This window comes from Rutidosis leptorrhynchoides, chromosome 6, assembly GCF_046630445.1.
Source record: "Rutidosis leptorrhynchoides isolate AG116_Rl617_1_P2 chromosome 6, CSIRO_AGI_Rlap_v1, whole genome shotgun sequence".
NCBI classification, from domain to species: Eukaryota; Viridiplantae; Streptophyta; class Magnoliopsida; order Asterales; family Asteraceae; genus Rutidosis; species Rutidosis leptorrhynchoides.
The window spans coordinates 402,057,592-402,076,485 of NC_092338.1; the positions used below are offsets into that span (position 1 = coordinate 402,057,592).

At 38.0% G+C, this 18,894-nt stretch overlaps 1 protein-coding gene across 1 annotated transcript; it reads left to right on the forward strand.

Annotated features, from left to right (window-relative positions):
• The first annotated feature begins 80 nt into the window (after nt 1–80).
• Nucleotides 81–2,429, forward strand: LOC139856152 (pentatricopeptide repeat-containing protein At2g22410, mitochondrial-like). The gene has a single exon (XM_071845398.1). The coding sequence runs from the start codon at nt 172–174 to the stop codon at nt 1,999–2,001; it is 1,830 nt and encodes a 609-aa protein (XP_071701499.1). The 5' UTR covers nt 81–171; the 3' UTR covers nt 2,002–2,429.
• Nucleotides 2,430–18,894: the final 16,465 nt, after the last annotated feature.

Below are 18,894 nucleotides of genomic sequence, written 5' to 3' on the forward strand. Positions count from 1 at the left end.
TACTTCAAATTTGCGATTTAAATATAATTTCCGGTCTACGTTCTGAACAAAATTCACATGAAACTTCATCATTTTTTATACTCTACACTTTCGAAACCCAAATGGAACTCAGCACAAACCAATCTGTTCATCACCAATCCAACTTTATTATCAATAGAATCATGCAATTCAATGTCCCAATTAAAACAAATTCAAGCTCATATCACCCGAACCGGTCTTATTTTCCATGTTTTCCCAGTAAGCCGAATTCTGACATTTTGTGCTTTATCACACACTGGAAACTTAGCCCATGCTCAACTTCTATTCAACCAGTTTCCTAACCCCAATGTTTACATGTGGAATGTTATGATCAGAGGCTATTTAAAATCACATTTGTATTCAACTGGGTTTTGTTTGTTTCGTTTGATGGTTCGAAAACGCGTTGAAATGGATAGGAGAAGTTATGTGTTTGGGTTGAAAGCTTGTGAGGGGTTAGTGGCTGGAGAACTTGTGCATAGTTTGGTTTTGAAAGTGGGATTTGGGGACGATTTAGTTGTGAAAAATGGGTTCGTTCATTTTTACAGTGAAAGTGGGCGAGTGGAGTCTGCGCGCAAGGTGTTTGATGAAATGCCTGAGAGAGATGTTGTTTCTTGGAGCAGTTTGATTAATGGGTGTGTGAAAAATGGGATGGCTGATGAGGCACTGCGAGTTTTTCAGAGGATGAAAAGTAGCGTGGTTGAGGCGAACGTGGTTACGATGATTGCCGTGTTTGCTGCTTGTTCTCAGAAAGGGAATTTGGAACTGGGGAAATCTACTCATGAGTATGTTAAAAAGATGAAGTTGAATACTAGTTTGAATTTGATGAATTCGGTGTTGGATATGTATGTTAAATGCGGTTCTTTGGTTACAGCTAAAGAGATTTTCGAGAGTATGAGTCATAAGGATGTTTTCTCGTGGACGAGTATGATAAATGGGTACGCTAAAAATGGGGAGTTAATTTTGGCGAAGAAGATGTTTGATGAAATGCCTGAGAGAAATACTGTATCATGGAATGCTATGATTTCAGGTTATTCTCAAAATAATAAGCCAAAGGAAGCTTTAGAGCTGTTTAACAACATGGAAAATGAAGGTTTTGTTCCTATAGAGAGCACTTTAGTATGTGTACTTTCGGCTTGTGCTCAATCGGGTTTCCTAGATTTAGGCCAGTGGATATATATTTATTACATAAAGCAAAACCGCATTCAACTTACCGTGACATTAGGAAATGCGTTTATTGATATGTATGCCAAATGTGGGAACATTAATGCAGCCATAGAGCTTTTTAATGAAATGGAAGTCAAGGATATAGTAACCTGGAACTCCATGATTGTTGGTTTTGCTTCTCATGGGCATGCAATAAAGGCCCTTAATCTTTTCGGACAAATGAAATTGAAGGGATACAAACCTGATGAAATTACATTGGTGGGTGTACTATCTGCATGTAGTCATGGAGGTTTACTCGATCAAGGAAGAAGTTATTTCAAAGAAATGGAGAAAGAATATGGATTTAAACCAACATTAGAGCATTATGCGTGTATGATTGATTTACTAGGAAGAATTGGGTTGCTTGAAGAAGCTTATCGATTGATTAACGAAATGGCGATGGAACCTGATAAAGCTGTTTGGGGAGCGATTCTTAATGCGTGTAGGATGCATGGTAATTTTGAGCTAGGTAAACTTGCTACTGAAAAATTAGTACACTTGGATCCAAATGATAGCGGTGTGTATGTGCTTATGGAAAGTTTATGCGCTAGTAGACGTAAATGGGATGAGGTTAAAATGGTTAGAAGTAAGATGATAGGGAGTGGTGTTAAGAAAACACCGGGGCGTAGTTGTATTGAAGTTGAGGGCGAATTTCACGAGTTCTTGGTTGCTGATAAATCTCACCCTAAATGGAAAAATATATATAAAGTTTTGGGTGAAATAATATTGTTGTCAAAGTTGGAAGAAATATCAGATGCTAACTTGTTTATGCATTGCTGAGGCTAATGTACAAAAAGCATTTTGAGTTAGTTCTATTGACTAGTGCATTGCTGTAGAGATCTTAAGTACCAAATATGCAGAATTGTATTGCTAACACGAGTGTATATCTATATCTTGCTGCCGAGTGCCGATATGTCTTTTTGCTGATCCCATACGGACAGTACTGTGTTGCTACAGATAGCGAAAAGGAAGAAAGAAGCCATCACAAATGCAGAGAAAATATCAATTGTCGGAACATTGATTTAGAGTCAGGCTTTCGATACGTTCAGCATTAAATAAAGTATGTTGTATTAATCAGAAGGTATATGAATGGTAAGAAGTTAAGTAACATAGATGTTGTATAACAATGCTAGTGTCAAAGATCCAATGCAAGTCATTTAAATGGGTTTACAAATACAAAGCACATAGATGATCAAAGTTGGTTCAATCAAAGCTAATTGTATCGTTTTGTATGATCGAAGTAAACTTTTGAGTCACTTTAATTCATATCTTGATTCATATGTTATTGATTAATTGTATAATAGTTTTGCGACATTGAACCCGAGTTCAAAGTTCAAACCAGTTAAATTATTACTACGGTAAACACTTGACATGTACGTTCATTCGCGAACTCATATCTGTTCCTGTTAATCAGTCACTTTGAAAGCATTCAAGCTTAAGACTAAAAAGCCAGGGGAAAAAAAAAAAAAAAACTTATATTAGCTCAAGAAGACTCAAAGTAACACACAATAGTGAGATGCCGAAACGCTACAAAATCTGCTTAAAATGTGAACATGTCGTGTTTAGGATCATTGACGAATGATCATTAAGAAGGCAACTTTATGTAGCGACCCGACAAAATCGTCATTGACGGCGCCGTCTACCTAGGTCCCGTTACGTGGTCATAAGTCTTTAAAACAACGTTTGACCAAAAGATATGTCGCATTCATTTCAAATGTAAAGATTGTTCAAAGTTTACAAGAATAGTTCCACCACAAGTTACGTTACAAAGTTATAAGTACAAATGAAACTTATGCGACACAATTTAAAAGTAGCCAAAAGACGCTCCATGTATGCATATATACTCGACATCCAATGCAAGTATCAAAATAATGAGCGGAAGCATGTATCATGTATCGTTCAAGGACCTGAGAAAAACATAGAAATCTGTCAACGAAAACGTTGGTGAAATCATAGGTTTGAGTAAGTAAGTACAAGTGAACCACAAGATTTGCAACAATGAGATAATAGTAATACATTCCAAAAGTTTGTTTCACGAGCACCCAATTATCAATGCTTAACATTCCTTCCATAGAACCCCATCACAATAGTGTTAGAACATACACTGTTTCTCGAAAATACATTTCATTCGTAAACGGTAGCGAACCGTTTGAATGAGGGTTTGTCAAACCCATATGGCCATATAACATAAGTTCTCGCTTACACCCGGCAAGTGTAACTAATGATAATCGAATTGAGGATTTTTGTTCTAAACTCGTATGTAGAATGTTTGTTTTCCTGTACTTGTGTTCACTTAGTTAAAAAGGAACGTTTATGTTTTCTCATCCCAAATGTAAGTTTCAAAAGAGTAAAAGTGGGACTATGATCTCACCTTGAGCGGAAGAGTAAATAAGTACTTCGACAAGTAACGTGTGCAAAGAACAATGCTAGTCTTGACCTAAACAAATAGGTCGTATCAATAACGGTAAACACGATAGGTCAAAGATGTTCAATTAGTCCTACGGCTCGTTACGACTCGATTATGTAGCATGTGAAATCAAATTGTCAAGTTTCATGCAAGATACAAGTATAGAAACAAGTTAGGAAGGTTGCATAATCATTTGGTTAAGTTTGACAAAAAGTCAAACTTTGGTCGGTCAAAGTCAACGAAAAAGTCAACACGTTCGGGTCGGGTCCCGAACTATTTTTCTGAGGTTTTTAATCATATATGAGCACGTTAGAACAAGTTACATGTGAATCGGAGGTGCGTAGCATAGTAAACATTTTTCGAAAAATGACCAACGAAGACAGAAGCCTGTCAGCGTATCTGGACGGCGTCCAGATTGTTTGGACGGCGTCCAGCTTTGAAGGCTGGGACGGCGTCCAAAGATCTGGACGGCGTCCAGCTTTGAAACCTGGGACGGCGTTCAAGGATCTGGACGGCGTCCAGATTGGTATTCAAGTCTGATGCAGAAACTCCTAAGTGCACGGACCAAAAACCAAACTAACACATTTTATGATCCGCAAACAACCAAGACATGAATCTTATATCATCGAAAAGCTCTTTTGACAAGGAACACAACTAGATACATTTCCTAAATCAAGTTCATCATTTAAGACCACAAAAACCTCGTCGAATGATCGTTAAACGTTCAAAATCAATGTTTCAAGTTCATCAAATGCATTTCATGATTCGGGTAACCAATTTACATGTATGATATGCCGTTTCGAAGGTAATCAAACACACATTGCAACAAAACACTTATAAACAATATTTCATAGCATTTGATACATCAAAAGTTCATATAAATCTTATCAAACCCTAACCAAAATCTCAAAACCAATAATCATGTTAATGTAAGGTTTTTCATGTCAATCAACACACCAAAACGAAACTAATGAAGTAACTAACACTTTGAACACACAACCATTAACATCTAAACACATTTCATCATTCAAAATCAAAGATTTAACAAACACTTTTTCAAGTTCATGCTAGTTATGTCAAATCACAAGATCGAGCATACAAATTATATATACGACATCACAATGAGCCATAGACACTAATTAACACACTTTTAAGTCAAGAACACTAAGATTATGAAATTTAGAGTTTTTAGAAAGTTACCCAATCGAGATGAAATTAGTATCAAAACGTAGAGAATGAAGAGAGGATTCCAAATATGTAATTTGTTTTGATGTTAGCCTCCAAAATCGGATTTAGATGATGAATTAAGGATTGAATGTTGAGAGGATTTGGAAGTAGTAAAAGATGAGGATGAAATGAATGGATGAAAGGGGTTTGACCCTTTGACCTAGTCAAGGGTTTGATCCCTTGTCAAGTTTAGTCCCTCAACTTTCGTTCGGGTGCGTGAATTACCTAAACGAGATAATTTAAAACGCGTATTAACGGGAGATGTTATAAATATATAATGGAGTTTAAATTAGTATAACGGAAAAGTAAATGGAAAAAGGCGGGATGTTACATTACCTACTCCTTAAAAGAAATTTCGTCCCGAAATTTAAGTAGGCGTAGTAGTCGTTGTTTCTTCCTCGAGATCTTGCGTTTCTGAATTCACGAATAGATGAGGATACTTCCTTTGCATTTGATCTTGTCTTTCCCAAGTAAACTCGGGTCCCCTTTTGGCGTTCCAACGGACTTTAACAATCGGGATTCGGCTTTGTTTCAATGTCTTGACGGAGGTGTCCACAATTTCAACCGGTTCCTCCACAAAATGAAGTTTGTCATCAATAGTAAGTTCCTCGAGAGGGATGACGATATCGGGTTCGGCAAGACACTTTTTCAAGTTAGATACATGGAAGGTAGGATGAACGGAGTTCAATTGAGGCGGAAGATCTAAACGATAAGCAACGGTTCCAATACGCTCCAAGATTTCGAAAGGACCAATATACCGCGAATTTAACTTCCCGCGTTTCCCAAAACAGATTACACCCTTCCAAGGTGCGACTTTTAACATGACGCGGTCACCGACTTGAAATTCAAGGTCGTTGCGTCTTTTGTCGGTATAGCACTTTTGACGACTCCGGGCCGTCCGAAGCCTATCTCGAATTTGAACGATCTTCTCGGTGGTTTCGTGAATGAGTTCGGGTCCGGTGATTTGTACGTCGCCTACTTCGGCCCAACAAAGAGGTGAATGACATTTTCGGCCATATAGTGCTTCAAAAGGTGCGACTTTAATACTCGCGTGATAACTATTGTTGTAAGAGAACTCGGCGAGAGGTAAGTGCTTGTCCCAAGCTTTTCCGAAATCAACCACGCAAGCTCGTAACATGTCCTCTAAGGTTTGAATTGTACGTTCGCTTTGTCCATCGGTTTGAGGATGATATGCGGTGCTCACGTCTAAACGCGTTCCCAACGCTTCTTGCAATGTACGCCAAAATCTAGAAACGAAACGGCCATCTCGGTCGGAGATAATCGATAAAGGTACACCGTGTCGGGCTACGATCTCCTTAATGTAAAGTTGTGCAAGTTTCTCCATTTTGTCCGTTTCTTTCATGGCAAGGAAGTGTGCGGATTTGGTGAGACGGTCAACAATAACCCAAATGGTATCATAACCGCCCGTCGTTTTTGGTAGCTTGGTGATAAAATCCATCGTTATCCTTTCCCACTTCCATTGCGGGATCTCGGGTTGTTGAAGTAGTCCGGACGGTCTTTGGTGTTCGGCTTTGACTTTGGAACATGTCAACACTTGGAAACATAAGTAGCTACGTCCCTTTTGATGTTCGGCCACCAATATAGTTGTTTAAGGTCGTGGTACATCTTATTGGCACCGGGGTGAATCGAGTATCGTGACTTATGGGCTTCATCTAAAATAAGGCTTCGTAGGTCCCCATAACTAGGCACCCAAATCCTTCCGGCGTAATATCGGAGTCCGGTCTCCCTAATTTCGAATCGAGAGACGAGAATGTTCAAGAGCTCGTGTGAAAGGTTTTCATCCTTGAGAGCCTCATCTTGGGCTACCCGAATTTGACTATTAAGGTTTGTGTGGATGGTGATGTTTAAAGCTCGGACACGAAGAGGCACCGCTCTTTCTTTTCGACTTAAGGCATCGGCTACTACGTTTGCCTTCCCGGGATGGTAACGAAGCTCGCAATCGTAATCGTTCAAAGTTTCAATCCACCGTCGTTGTCTCATGTTTAGTTGTTTTTGATCGAAGATGTGTTGAAGGCTTTTGTGATCGGTGAAGATAGTACTCTTGGTTCCATAAAGATAGTGTCTCCACATTTTAAGTGCAAAGACAACGGCTCTGAGTTCGAGATCATGAGTCGTGTAATTCCGTTCATGAATTTTTAGTTGTCGAGAGGCATAAGCAATGACTTTCTTCCGTTGCATCAATACACACCCAAAACCATGTTTCGAGGCATCGCAATATACAACAAAATCATCATTGCCTTCGGGAAGTGACAAGATAGGAGCGGTGGTTAGCTTTGTTTTCAAGATTTGAAATGCGGATTCCTGTTCGGTCGTCCAAATGAATTTCTTTCCCTTGTGAGTTAATGCGGTTAGAGGACGTGCAACCAAAGAGAAGTTTTTGATGAATCTACGATAGTACCCGGCGAGACCCAAGAATTGACGAATGTGAGTAGGAGTAGTAGGAGTCTCCCATTTACTAATGGCTTCGATTTTCGTGGGATCGACTTTAATACCTTGATCACTTACAACATGACCAAGAAATTGAACTTCCTTTAACCAAAATTCACACTTGGAGAATTTGGCATACAGTCGTTCTTGTCTCAAGAGTTCAAGCACAAGTCGGAGATGTCGTTCGTGCTCTTCTTCGTTTTTAGAATAGATCAATATGTCATCGATGAACACAATAACGAATTTATCGAGATACGGTTTGCACACGCGGTTCATAAGATCCATGAACATCGCCGGTGCGTTAGTGAGACCAAATGGCATGACAAGGAATTCGTAACTACCATAACGAGTCCGGAAAGCGGTTTTGGAGACATCTTCCCCCTTAACCCTTAATTGATGATAACCCGAGCGGAGATCGATTTTCGAATATACACAAGACCCTTGTAGTTGATCAAAGAGGTCATCGACGCGAGGAAGAGGATATCGGTTCTTAACCGTCAATTTGTTTAGTTCACGATAGTCAATGCACATTCGTAGGGATCCGTCTTTCTTTTTAACAAACAAAATCGGAGCGCCCCATGGTGAATGGCTAGGTTGGATAAAACCACGATCAAGTAGTTCTTGGATTTGACTTTGCAATTCTTGCATTTCGGATAGAGCGAGTCTATATGGTGCACGTGCTACGGGTGCGGCTCCCGGAATAAGATCGATTTGGAATTCAACCGGTCGATGAGGTGGAAGACCCGGCAATTCGTCGGGAAATACATCGGAATAGTCACTAACAATTGGCACATCATCGATGTGCTTCTCATCGGACTCGACTTTCTTAACGTGAGCAAGGATCGCAAAACAACCCTTACGGAGTAGTTTTCTAACTTTAATACACGAAACGAGGTTTAGTCCGGTGCAACTCTTATCGCCATAGACGATCAAAGGTTCACCATTCTCGATAGGGATTCGGATTGCTTTAAGATCACAAAGGATGTGAGATTTCGTTTTGGCTAGCCAATTCATACCGATTATTACATCGAAGCTACCTAGTTCCATGGGTATCAAGTCGATTTCAAACTCATTACCCAAAATGTTTAACGTACACCCCCGGTAATATGTGTCGGCACTTAATAGTTTCCCGTTAGCCACTTCAATGGTATAAGTGGTATCTAATGGAAGAGGTGGAGTGCTAAAAGAATGAGTCAAAGTCTTGGATACAAAGCATTTATCGGCACCCGAATCGAATAAGCAAGAGACATAAGAATTGTTGAGAAGAAACGTACCCGTGACTAGTTCAGTGTCATCCCGGGCTTCCTCGGTGTTGATGTTGAAAGCTCGGCCGCGCGTGTTGGGGTTATCTTTCTTCTTTGGGCATGCATTTCTATAATGACCCGTTTGGCCACATTCGTAACAAGTGCCCGTCTTTGGTGCATTGGGCCACTTTCGAGCGACGGGAGTGGCACTTTTACAATCGTTGGCCTTATGACCAATTCCTTGGCACCGATGGCAAATTAGCTTACTACATTCGCCAAAGTGATGTTTGTTGCATTTGTTGCAAAGAGGTAGATTTCCGGCATAACCCTTCTTGCCGTCGGAGGTGAAAGATTTCTTGGCAAAGTTGTTGTTGCTTGATTGGGGAGCTTCCCATTTTCTTTTGTTGTTACCCGACTTGTCCTCGGCTTTAGGTGCCGGTACTACGATTTCGTCAACCGTTTCTATCAATTTGCGGGCCATGTTCAAAGCTTCTTGATGATTAGTGGGTTTGGATTGAAATGTCCCATTCTTATTGATTAAAAACGTTCCATATTAATTGATTTCGTTGCGAGGTTTTGACCTCTATATGAGACGTTTTTCAAAGACTGCATTCATTTTAAAACAAACCATAACCTTTATTTCATCAATAAAGGTATAAAAAGATTTACGTAGATTATCAAATAATGATAATCTAAAATATCCTGTTTACACACGATCATTACATAATGGTTTACAATACAAATATGTTACAACAAAATAAGTTTCTTGAATGCAGTTTTTACACAATATCATACAAGCATGGACTCCAAATCTCGTCCTTATTTAAGTATGCGACAGCGGAAGCTCTTAATAATCACCTGAGAATAAACATGCTTAAAACGTCAACAAAAATGTTGGTGAGTTATAGGTTTAACCTATATATATCAAATCATAATAATAGACCACAAGATTTCATATTTCAATACACATTCCATACATAGAGATAAAAATCATTCATATGGTGAACACCTGGTAACCGACATTAACAAGATGCATATATAAGAATATCCCCATCATTCCGGGACACCCTTCGGATATGATATAAATTTCGAAGTACTAAAGCATCCGGTACTTTGGATGGGGTTTGTTAGGCCCAATAGATCTATCTTTAGGATTCGCGTCAATTAGGGTGTCTGTTCCCTAATTCTTAGATTACCAGACTTAATAAAAAGGGGCATATTCAATTTCGATAATTCAACCATAGAATGTAGTTTCACGTACTTGTGTCTATTTTGTAAATCATTTATAAAACCTGCATGTATTCTCATCCCAAAAATATTAGATTCTAAAAGTGGGACTATAACTCACTTTCACAGATTTTTACTTCGTCGGGAAGTAAGACTTGGCCACTGGTTGATTCACGAACCTATAACAATATATACATATATATCAAAGTATGTTCAAAATATATTTATAACACTTTTAATATATTTTGATGTTTTAAGTTTATTAAGTCAGCTGTCCTCGTTAGTAACCTACAACTAGTTGTCCACAGTTAGATGTACAGAAATAAATCGATAAATATTATCTTGAATCAATCCAAGACCCAGTGTATACGTATCTCAGTATTGATCACAACTCAAACTATATATATTTTGGAATCAACCTCAACCCTGTATAGCTAACTCTAACATTCACATATAGAGTGTCTATGGTTGTTCCGAAATATATATAGATGTGTCGACATGATAGGTCGAAATATTGTATACGTGTCTATGGTATCTCAAGATTACATAATATACAATACAAGTTGATTAAGTTATGGTTGGAATACATTTGTTACCAATTTTCACGTAGCTAAAATGAGAAAAATTATCCAATCTTGTTTTACCCATAACTTCTTCATTTTAAATCCGTTTTGAGTGAATCAAATTGCTATGGTTTCATATTGAACTCTATTTTATGAATCTAAACAGAAAAGTATAGGTTTATAGTCGGAAAAATAAGTTACAAGTCATTTTTGTAAAGGTAGTCATTTCAGTCGAAAGAACGACGTCAAGATGACCATTTTAGAAAACATACTTCCACTTTGAGTTTAACCATAATTTTTGGATATAGTTTCATGTTCATAATAAAAATCATTTTCTCAGAATAACAACTTTTAAATCAAAGTTTATCATAGTTTTTAATTAACTAACCCAAAACAGCCCGCGGTGTTACTACGACGGCGTAAATCCGGTTTTACGGTGTTTTTCGTGTTTCCAGGTTTTAAATCATTAAGTTAGCATATCATATAGATATAGAACATGTGTTTAGTTGATTTTAAAAGTCAAGTTAGAAGGATTAACTTTTGTTTGCGAACAAGTTTAGAATTAACTAAACTATGTTCTAGTGATTACAAGTTTAAACCTTCGAATAAGATAGCTTTATATGTATGAATTGAATGATGTTATGAACATCATAACTACCTTAAGTTCCTTGGATAAACCTACTGGAAAAGAGAAAAATGGATCTAGCTTCAATGGATCCTTGGATGGCTCGAAGTTCTTGAAGCAGAATCATGACACGCAAACAAGTTCAAGTAAGATCATCACTTGAAATAAGATTGTTATAGTTATAGAAATTGAACCAAAGTTTGAATATGATTATTACCTTGTATTAGAATGATAACCTACTGTAAGAAACAAAGATTTCTTGAGGTTGGATGATCACCTTACAAGATTGGAAGTGAGCTAGCAAACTTGAAAGTATTCTTGATTTTATGAAACTAGAACTTTTGAAATTTATGAAGAACACTTAGAACTTGAAGATAGAACTTGAGAGAGATCAATTAGATGAAGAAAATTGAAGAATGAAAGTTTTTGTAGGTGTTTTTGGTCGTTGGTGTATGGATTAGATATAAAGGATATGTAATTTTGTTTTCATGTAAATAAGTCATGAATGATTACTCATATTTTTGTAATTTTATGAGATATTTCATGCTAGTTGCCAAATGATGGTTCCTACATGTGTTAGGTGACTCACATGGGCTGCTAAGAGCTGATCATTGGAGTGTATATACCAATAGTACATACATCTAAAAGCTGTGTATTGTACGAGTACGAATACGGATGCATACGAGTAGAATTGTTGATGAAACTGAACGGGGATGTAATTGTAAGCATTTTTGTTAAGTAGAAGTATTTTGATAAGTGTCTTGAAGTCTTTCAAAAGTGTATGAATACATATTAAAACTATACATGTATATACATTTTAACTGAGTCGTTAAGTCATCGTTAGACGTTACATGTAAGTGTTGTTTTGAAACCTTTAGGTTAACGATCTTGTTAAATGTTGTTAACCCAATGTTTATAATATCAAATGAGATTTTAAATTATTATATTATCATGATATTATGATGTACGAATATCTCTTAATATGATATATATACATTAAATGTCGTTACAACGATAATCGTTACATATATGTCTCGTTTAAAAATCATTAAGTTAGTAGTCTTGTTTTTACATATATAGTTCATTGTTAATATACTTAATGATATGTTTACTTATCATAGTATCATGTTAACTATATATATATATCCATATATATGTCATCATATAGTTTTTACAAGTTTTAACGTTCGTGAATCACCGGTCAACTTGGGTGGTCAATTGTCTATATGAAACATATTTCAATTAATCAAGTCTTAACAAGTTTGATTGCTTAGCATGTTGGAAACATTTAATCATGTAAATATCAATCTCAATTAATATATATAAACATGGAAAAGTTCGGGTCACTACAGTACCTACCCGTTAAATAAATTTCGTCCCGAAATTTTAAGCTGTTGAAGGTGTTGACGAATCTTCTGGAAATAGATGCGGGTATTTCTTCTTCATCTGATCTTCATGCTCCCAGGTGAACTCGGGTCCTCTACGAGCATTCCATCGAACCTTAACAATTGGTATCTTGTTTTGCTTAAGTCTTTTAACCTCACGATCCATTATTTCGACGGGTTCTTCGATGAATTGAAGTTTTTCGTTGATTTGGATTTCATCTAACGGAATAGTGAGATCTTCTTTAGCAAAACATTTCTTCAAATTCGAGACGTGGAAAGTGTTATGTACAGCCGCGAGTTGTTGAGGTAACTCAAGTCTGTAAGCTACTGGTCCGACACGATCAATAATCTTGAATGGTCCAATATACCTTGGATTTAATTTCCCTTGTTTACCAAATCGAACAACGCCTTTCCAAGGTGCAACTTTAAGCATGACCATCTCTCCAATTTCAAATTCTATATCTTTTCTTTTAATGTCAGCGTAGCTCTTTTGTCGACTTTGGGCGGTTTTCAACCGTTGTTGAATTTGGATGATCTTCTCGGTAGTTTCTTGTATAATCTCCGGACCCGTAATCTGTCTATCCCCCACTTCACTCCAACAAATCGGAGACCTGCACTTTCTACCATAAAGTGCTTCAAACGGAACCATCTCAATGCTTGAATGGTAGCTGTTGTTGTAGGAAAATTCTGCTAACGGTAGATGTCGATCTCAACTGTTTCCGAAATCAATAACACATGCTCGTAGCATGTCTTCAAGCGTTTGTATCGTCCTTTCGCTCTGCCCATCAGTTTGTGGATGATAGGCAGTACTCATGTCTAGACGAGTTCCTAATGCTTGCTGTAATGTCTGCCAGAATCTTGAAATAAATCTGCCATCCCTATCAGAGATAATAGAGATTGGTATTCCATGTCTGGAGATGACTTCCTTCAAATACAGTCGTGCTAACTTCTCCATCTTGTCATCTTCTCTTATTGGCAAGAAGTGTGCTGATTTGGTGAGACGATAAACTATTACCCAAATAGTATCAAAACCACTTGCAGTCCTTGGCAATTTAGTGATGAAATCCATGGTAATGTTTTCCCATTTCCATTCCGGGATTTCGGGTTGTTGAAGTAGACCTGATGGTTTCTGATGCTCAGCTTTGACCTTAGAACACGTCAAACATTCTCCTACGTATTTAGCAACATCGGCTTTCATACCCGGCCACCAAAAATGTTTCTTGAGATCCTTGTACATCTTCCCCGTTCCAGGATGTATTGAGTATCTGGTTTTATGAGCTTCTCTAAGTACCATTTCTCTCATATCTCCAAATTTTGGTACCCAAATCCTTTCAGCCCTATACCGGGTTCCGTCTTCCCGAATATTAAGATGTTTCTCCGATCCTTTGGGTATTTCATCCTTTAAATTTCTCTCTTTTAAAACTCCTTGTTGCGCCTCCTTTATTTGAGTAGTAAGGTTATTATGAATCATTATATTCATAGATTTTACTCGAATGGGTTCTCTGTCCTTCCTGCTCAAGGCATCGGCTACCACATTTGCCTTCCCCGGGTGGTAACGAATCTCAAAGTCGTAATCATTCAATAATTCAATCCACCTACGCTGCCTCATATTCAGTTGTTTCTGATTAAATATGTGTTGAAGACTTTTGTGGTCGGTATATATAATACTTTTGACCCCATATAAGTAGTGCCTCCAAGTCTTTAATGCAAAAACAACCGCGCCTAATTCCAAATCATGCGTCGTATAATTTTGTTCGTGAATCTTCAATTGTCTAGACGCATAAGCAATCACGTTCGTTCGTTGCATTAATAAACAACCGAGACCTTGCTTTGATGCGTCACAATAAATCACAAAATCATCATTCCCTTCAGGCAATGACAATATAGGTGCCGTAGTTAGCTTTTTCTTCAATAACTGAAACACTTTCTCTTGTTCATCATTCCATTCAAATTTCTTCCCTTTATGCGTTAATGCAGTCAAGGGTTTTGCTATTCTGGAAAAGTCTTGGATGAACCTTCTGTAGTAACCAGCTAGTCCTAAAAACTGGCGTATGTGTTTCGGAGTTTTCGGGGTTTCCCACTTTTCAACAGTTTCTATCTTTGCCGGATCCACCTTAATACCTTCTTTGTTCACTATGTGACCGAGGAATTTAACTTCTTCCAACCAAAATGCACACTTTGAAAACTTAGCGTACAATTCTTCCTTCCTCAATACTTCTAACACCTTTCTCAAATGTTCACCGTGTTCTTGGTCATTCTTTGAGTAAATAAGTATGTCATCAATGAAAACAATGACAAACTTGTCAAGGTATGGTCCACACACTCGGTTCATAAGGTCCATGAACACAGCTGGTGCATTAGTTAAACCAAACGGCATGACCATAAACTCGTAATGACCGTAACGTGTTCTGAAAGCAGTCTTTGGAATATCATCTTCTTTCACCCGCATTTGATGATACCCGGAACGTAAGTAAATCTTTGAATAAACAGACGAGCCTTGTAGTTGATCAAATAAGTCGTCGATTCTCGGTAGTGGGTAGCGGTTCTTGATGGTAAGTTTGTTCAACTCTCGGTAGTCGATACACAACCTGAATGTACCATCTTTCTTCTTGACAAACAAAACAGGAGCTCCCCACGGTGATGTGCTTGGTCGAATGAAACCACGCTCTAAAAGTTCTTGTAATTGGCTTTGCAGTTCTTTCATCTCGCTGGGTGCGAGTCTGTAAGGAGCACGAGCTATTGGTGCAGCTCCTGGTACAAGATCTATTTGAAATTCTACGGATCGATGTGGGGGTAATCCCGGTAATTCTTTCGGAAATACATCGGGAAATTCTTTTGCAACGGGAACATCATTGATGCTCTTTTCTTCAGTTTGTACTTTCTCAATGTGTGCTAGAACAGCATAGCAACCTTTTCTTATTAGTTTTTGTGCCTTCAAATTACTAATAAGATGTAGCTTCGTGTTGCCCTTTTCTCCATACACCATTAAGGGTTTTCCTTTTTCTCGTATAATGCGAATTGCATTTTTGTAACAAACGATCTCTGCTTTCACTTCTTTCAACCAGTCCATACCGATTATCACATCAAAACTCCCTAACTCTACTGGTATCAAATCAATCTTAAATGTTTCGCTAACCAGTTTAATTTCTCGATTCCGACATATATTATCTGCTGAAATTAATTTACCATTTGCTAATTCGAGTAAAAATTTACTATCCAAAGGCGTCAATGGACAACTTAATTTAGCACAAAAATCTGTACTCATATAGCTTCTATCCGCACCCGAATCAAATAAAACGTAAGCAGATTTATTGTCAATAAGAAACGTACCCGTAACAAGCTCCGGGTCTTCCTGTGCCTCTGCCGCATTAATATTGAAAACTCTTCCGCGGCCTTGTCCATTCATGTTCTCCTGGTTCAGGCAATTTCTAATAATGTGGCCTGCTTTCCCACATTTATAACAAACTACATTGGCATAACTTGCTCCGACACTACTTGCTCCGCCATTACTCGTTCCGACACCATTTGTTCCTTTCGTTCTATTAACCCCTGGTCCGTAGACCTCACACTTCGCCGCACTATGACCATTTCTTTTACACTTGTTGCAAAATTTGGTGCAGAACCCCGAGTGATACTTTTCACACCTTTGACATAGCTGCTTCTGATTGTTGTTGTTGTTGCGGTTATTATTGTTATTGGGATGATTGTTGTAGTTGTTGTTGTTGTTGTTGTTGTTGTTGTTGTTGTTGTTGTTGTTGTTGGGCCGTTTGTTGTAGTTGCGATTGATGTTGCGATTGTTGGGATAATTGTTGCGATTATTGTTGTAATTGTTGTTGTTGTTGTATTGGTGATTCTTATCACCGTTTTCCTCCCACTTTCTTTTGACTTGCTTCACATTGGCCTCTTCAGTAGTCTGTTCTTTAATTCTTTCTTCAATCTGGTTCACTAGTTTGTGAGCCATTCTACATGCCTGTTGTATGGAGGCGGGCTCGTGTGAACTTATATCTTCTTGGATTCTTTCCGGTAATCCTTTCACAAACGCGTCGATCTTCTCTTCCTCATCTTCGAATGCTCCCGGACACAATAGGCACAATTCTGTGAATCGTCTTTCGTACGTGGTAATATCAAATCCTTGGGTTCGTAACCCTGTAAGTTCTGTCTTGAGCTTATTGACCTCGGTTCTGGGACGGTACTTCTCGTTCATCAAGTGCTTGAATGCTGACCACGGTAGTGCGTATGCATCATCTTGTCCCACTTGCTCTAGATAGGTATTCCACCATGTTAACGCAGAACCTGTGAAGGTATGCGTAGCGTACTTCACTTTGTCCTCTTCAGTACACTTACTTATGGAAAACACCGATTCGACCTTCTCGGTCCACAGTTTCAATCCGATCGGTCCTTCGGTTCCATCAAATTCCAAAGGTTTGCAGGCAGTGAATTCTTTGTAGGTGCATCCTACATGATTTCATGTACTGCCAGATCCAAGGTTATTGTTGGTATGTAGCGCAGCCTGTACTGCGGCTATGTTTGAAGCTAGAAAAGTACGGAATTCCTCTTCATTCATATTCACGGTGTGTCGAGTAGACGGTGCCATTTCCTTCAAATTAGTCAAATGGAACAAGTTAATCATACAGAATATTAAGAGTAGTTAATAGTATTTCGTAGCATAATATGAACTCATTTATAAAAGCTTTTTCTTCATATTAGCGTTTTATAAGTTTAAATTCGGGTAGTACCTACCCGTTAAGTTCATACTTAGTAGCTAATATACAATTCAACTACTACAATTCTATATGAAAAACTGATTATAATAATATTTCGCGTTCAAACTTTTACACAATATTTTACAAACTTACAATACCGCTTATTTTACATATAGCATGAAATATAGCACACAATAAATTTGATACAAGATGGTTGTGAAGATAATTCTAGCTAGTACACAAGTCGTTCAGCAAAGGCAATAAAGACACGTAATTCATACGTCCAGAAACAAGTCATGCATTCTGGTTTTACTAGGATTACTTCCCATCCTTGGTCTTGTGGAACATAACCATTATGGCCGTTGATAAAACAGCGTGTTGTAACGTCGTCAAAGGGACGAGGGTTATGTAATGTCCAACAGTCCCGTAATAATCTAAAAACCTCATTTCTTACCCCAATTACCGACTCCGTCACTTGTGGGAACGTTTTGTTTAATAGTTGTAGCCCGATGTTCTTGTTCTCACTTTGGTGAGAAGCGAACATTACTAATCCGTAAGCATAACATGCTTCTTTATGTTGCATGTTAGCCGCTTTTTCTAAATCACGAAGTCCTATATTCGGATATACTGAGTCAAAATAATTTCTTAACCCGTTGCGTAAAATAGCATTTGGGTTCCCCGCAATATATGCGTCAAAGTAAACACATCGTAACTTATGGATTTCCCAATGTGATATCCCCCATCTTTCGAACGAAAGCCTTTTATAAACCAAGGCATTCTTGGAACGTTCTTCGAATGTCTTACAAACTGATCTCGCCTTAAATAGTTGTGCCGAAGAATTCTGACCGACTCTAGACAAGATTTCATCAATCATGTCTCCGGGTTGGTCTCTTAAAATATTGGGTTGTCTATCCATTTTGTGTTTTTATACTGTAAAATAGACAAGAGTTAGATTCATAAAAAAATACTTATTAATACAAGCAATTTTTACATATATCATAAAGCATAAGCACACTATATTACATATATTACACCTCACGAATACAACTATCTTATTCCGACTCGCTTGTTTCTTCTTCTTCGGTTTTGGATCGTTTTGCCAAGTTTCTAGGGATATATGATGTTCCCCTAATACGAGCCGTCGTTGTCCACATTGGTTTAGAAAAACCTGGTGGTTTTGAGGTTCCCGGGTCATTGTTACAACTTAAGGACTTCGGGGGTTGACGATACATATAAAGTTCATCGGGGTTGGAATTAGATTTCTCTATTTTTATGCCCTTTCCCTTATTATTTTCTTTTGCCTTTTTAAATTCAGTTGGGGTAATTTCTATAACATCATCGGAATTCTCGTCGGAATCCGATTCATCGGAGAATTGGTAATCCTCCCAATATTTTGCTTCCTTGGCGGAAACACCATTGACCATAATTAACCTTGGTCGGTTGGTTGAGGATTTTCTTTTACTTAACCGTTTTATTATTTCCCCCACCGGTTCTATTTCTTCATCCGGTTCCGATTCTTCTTCCGGTTCCGATTCTTCTTCCGGTTCCGACTCTTCTTCCGGTTCCTCTTCGGGAACTTGTGAATCAGTCCACGAATCATTCCAATTTACATTTGACTCTTCATTATTATTAGGTGAGTCAATGGGACTTGTTCTAGAGGTAGACATCTATCACATAATATCAAACGCGTTAAGAGATTAATATATCACATAATATTCACATGTTAAAAATATATAGTTTCCAACAAAATTTGTTAAGCAATCATTTTTCAAGTAAACACGGTCGAAGTCCAGACTCACTAATGCATCCTAACAAACTCGATAAGACACACTAATGCAAAATTC

Bases quoted from the DNA above. Each gene is read 5' to 3' on its own strand.
- LOC139856152 (XM_071845398.1), top strand. From the start codon at position 172: ATGTCCCAATTAAAACAAATTCAAGCTCATATCACCCGAACCGGTCTT.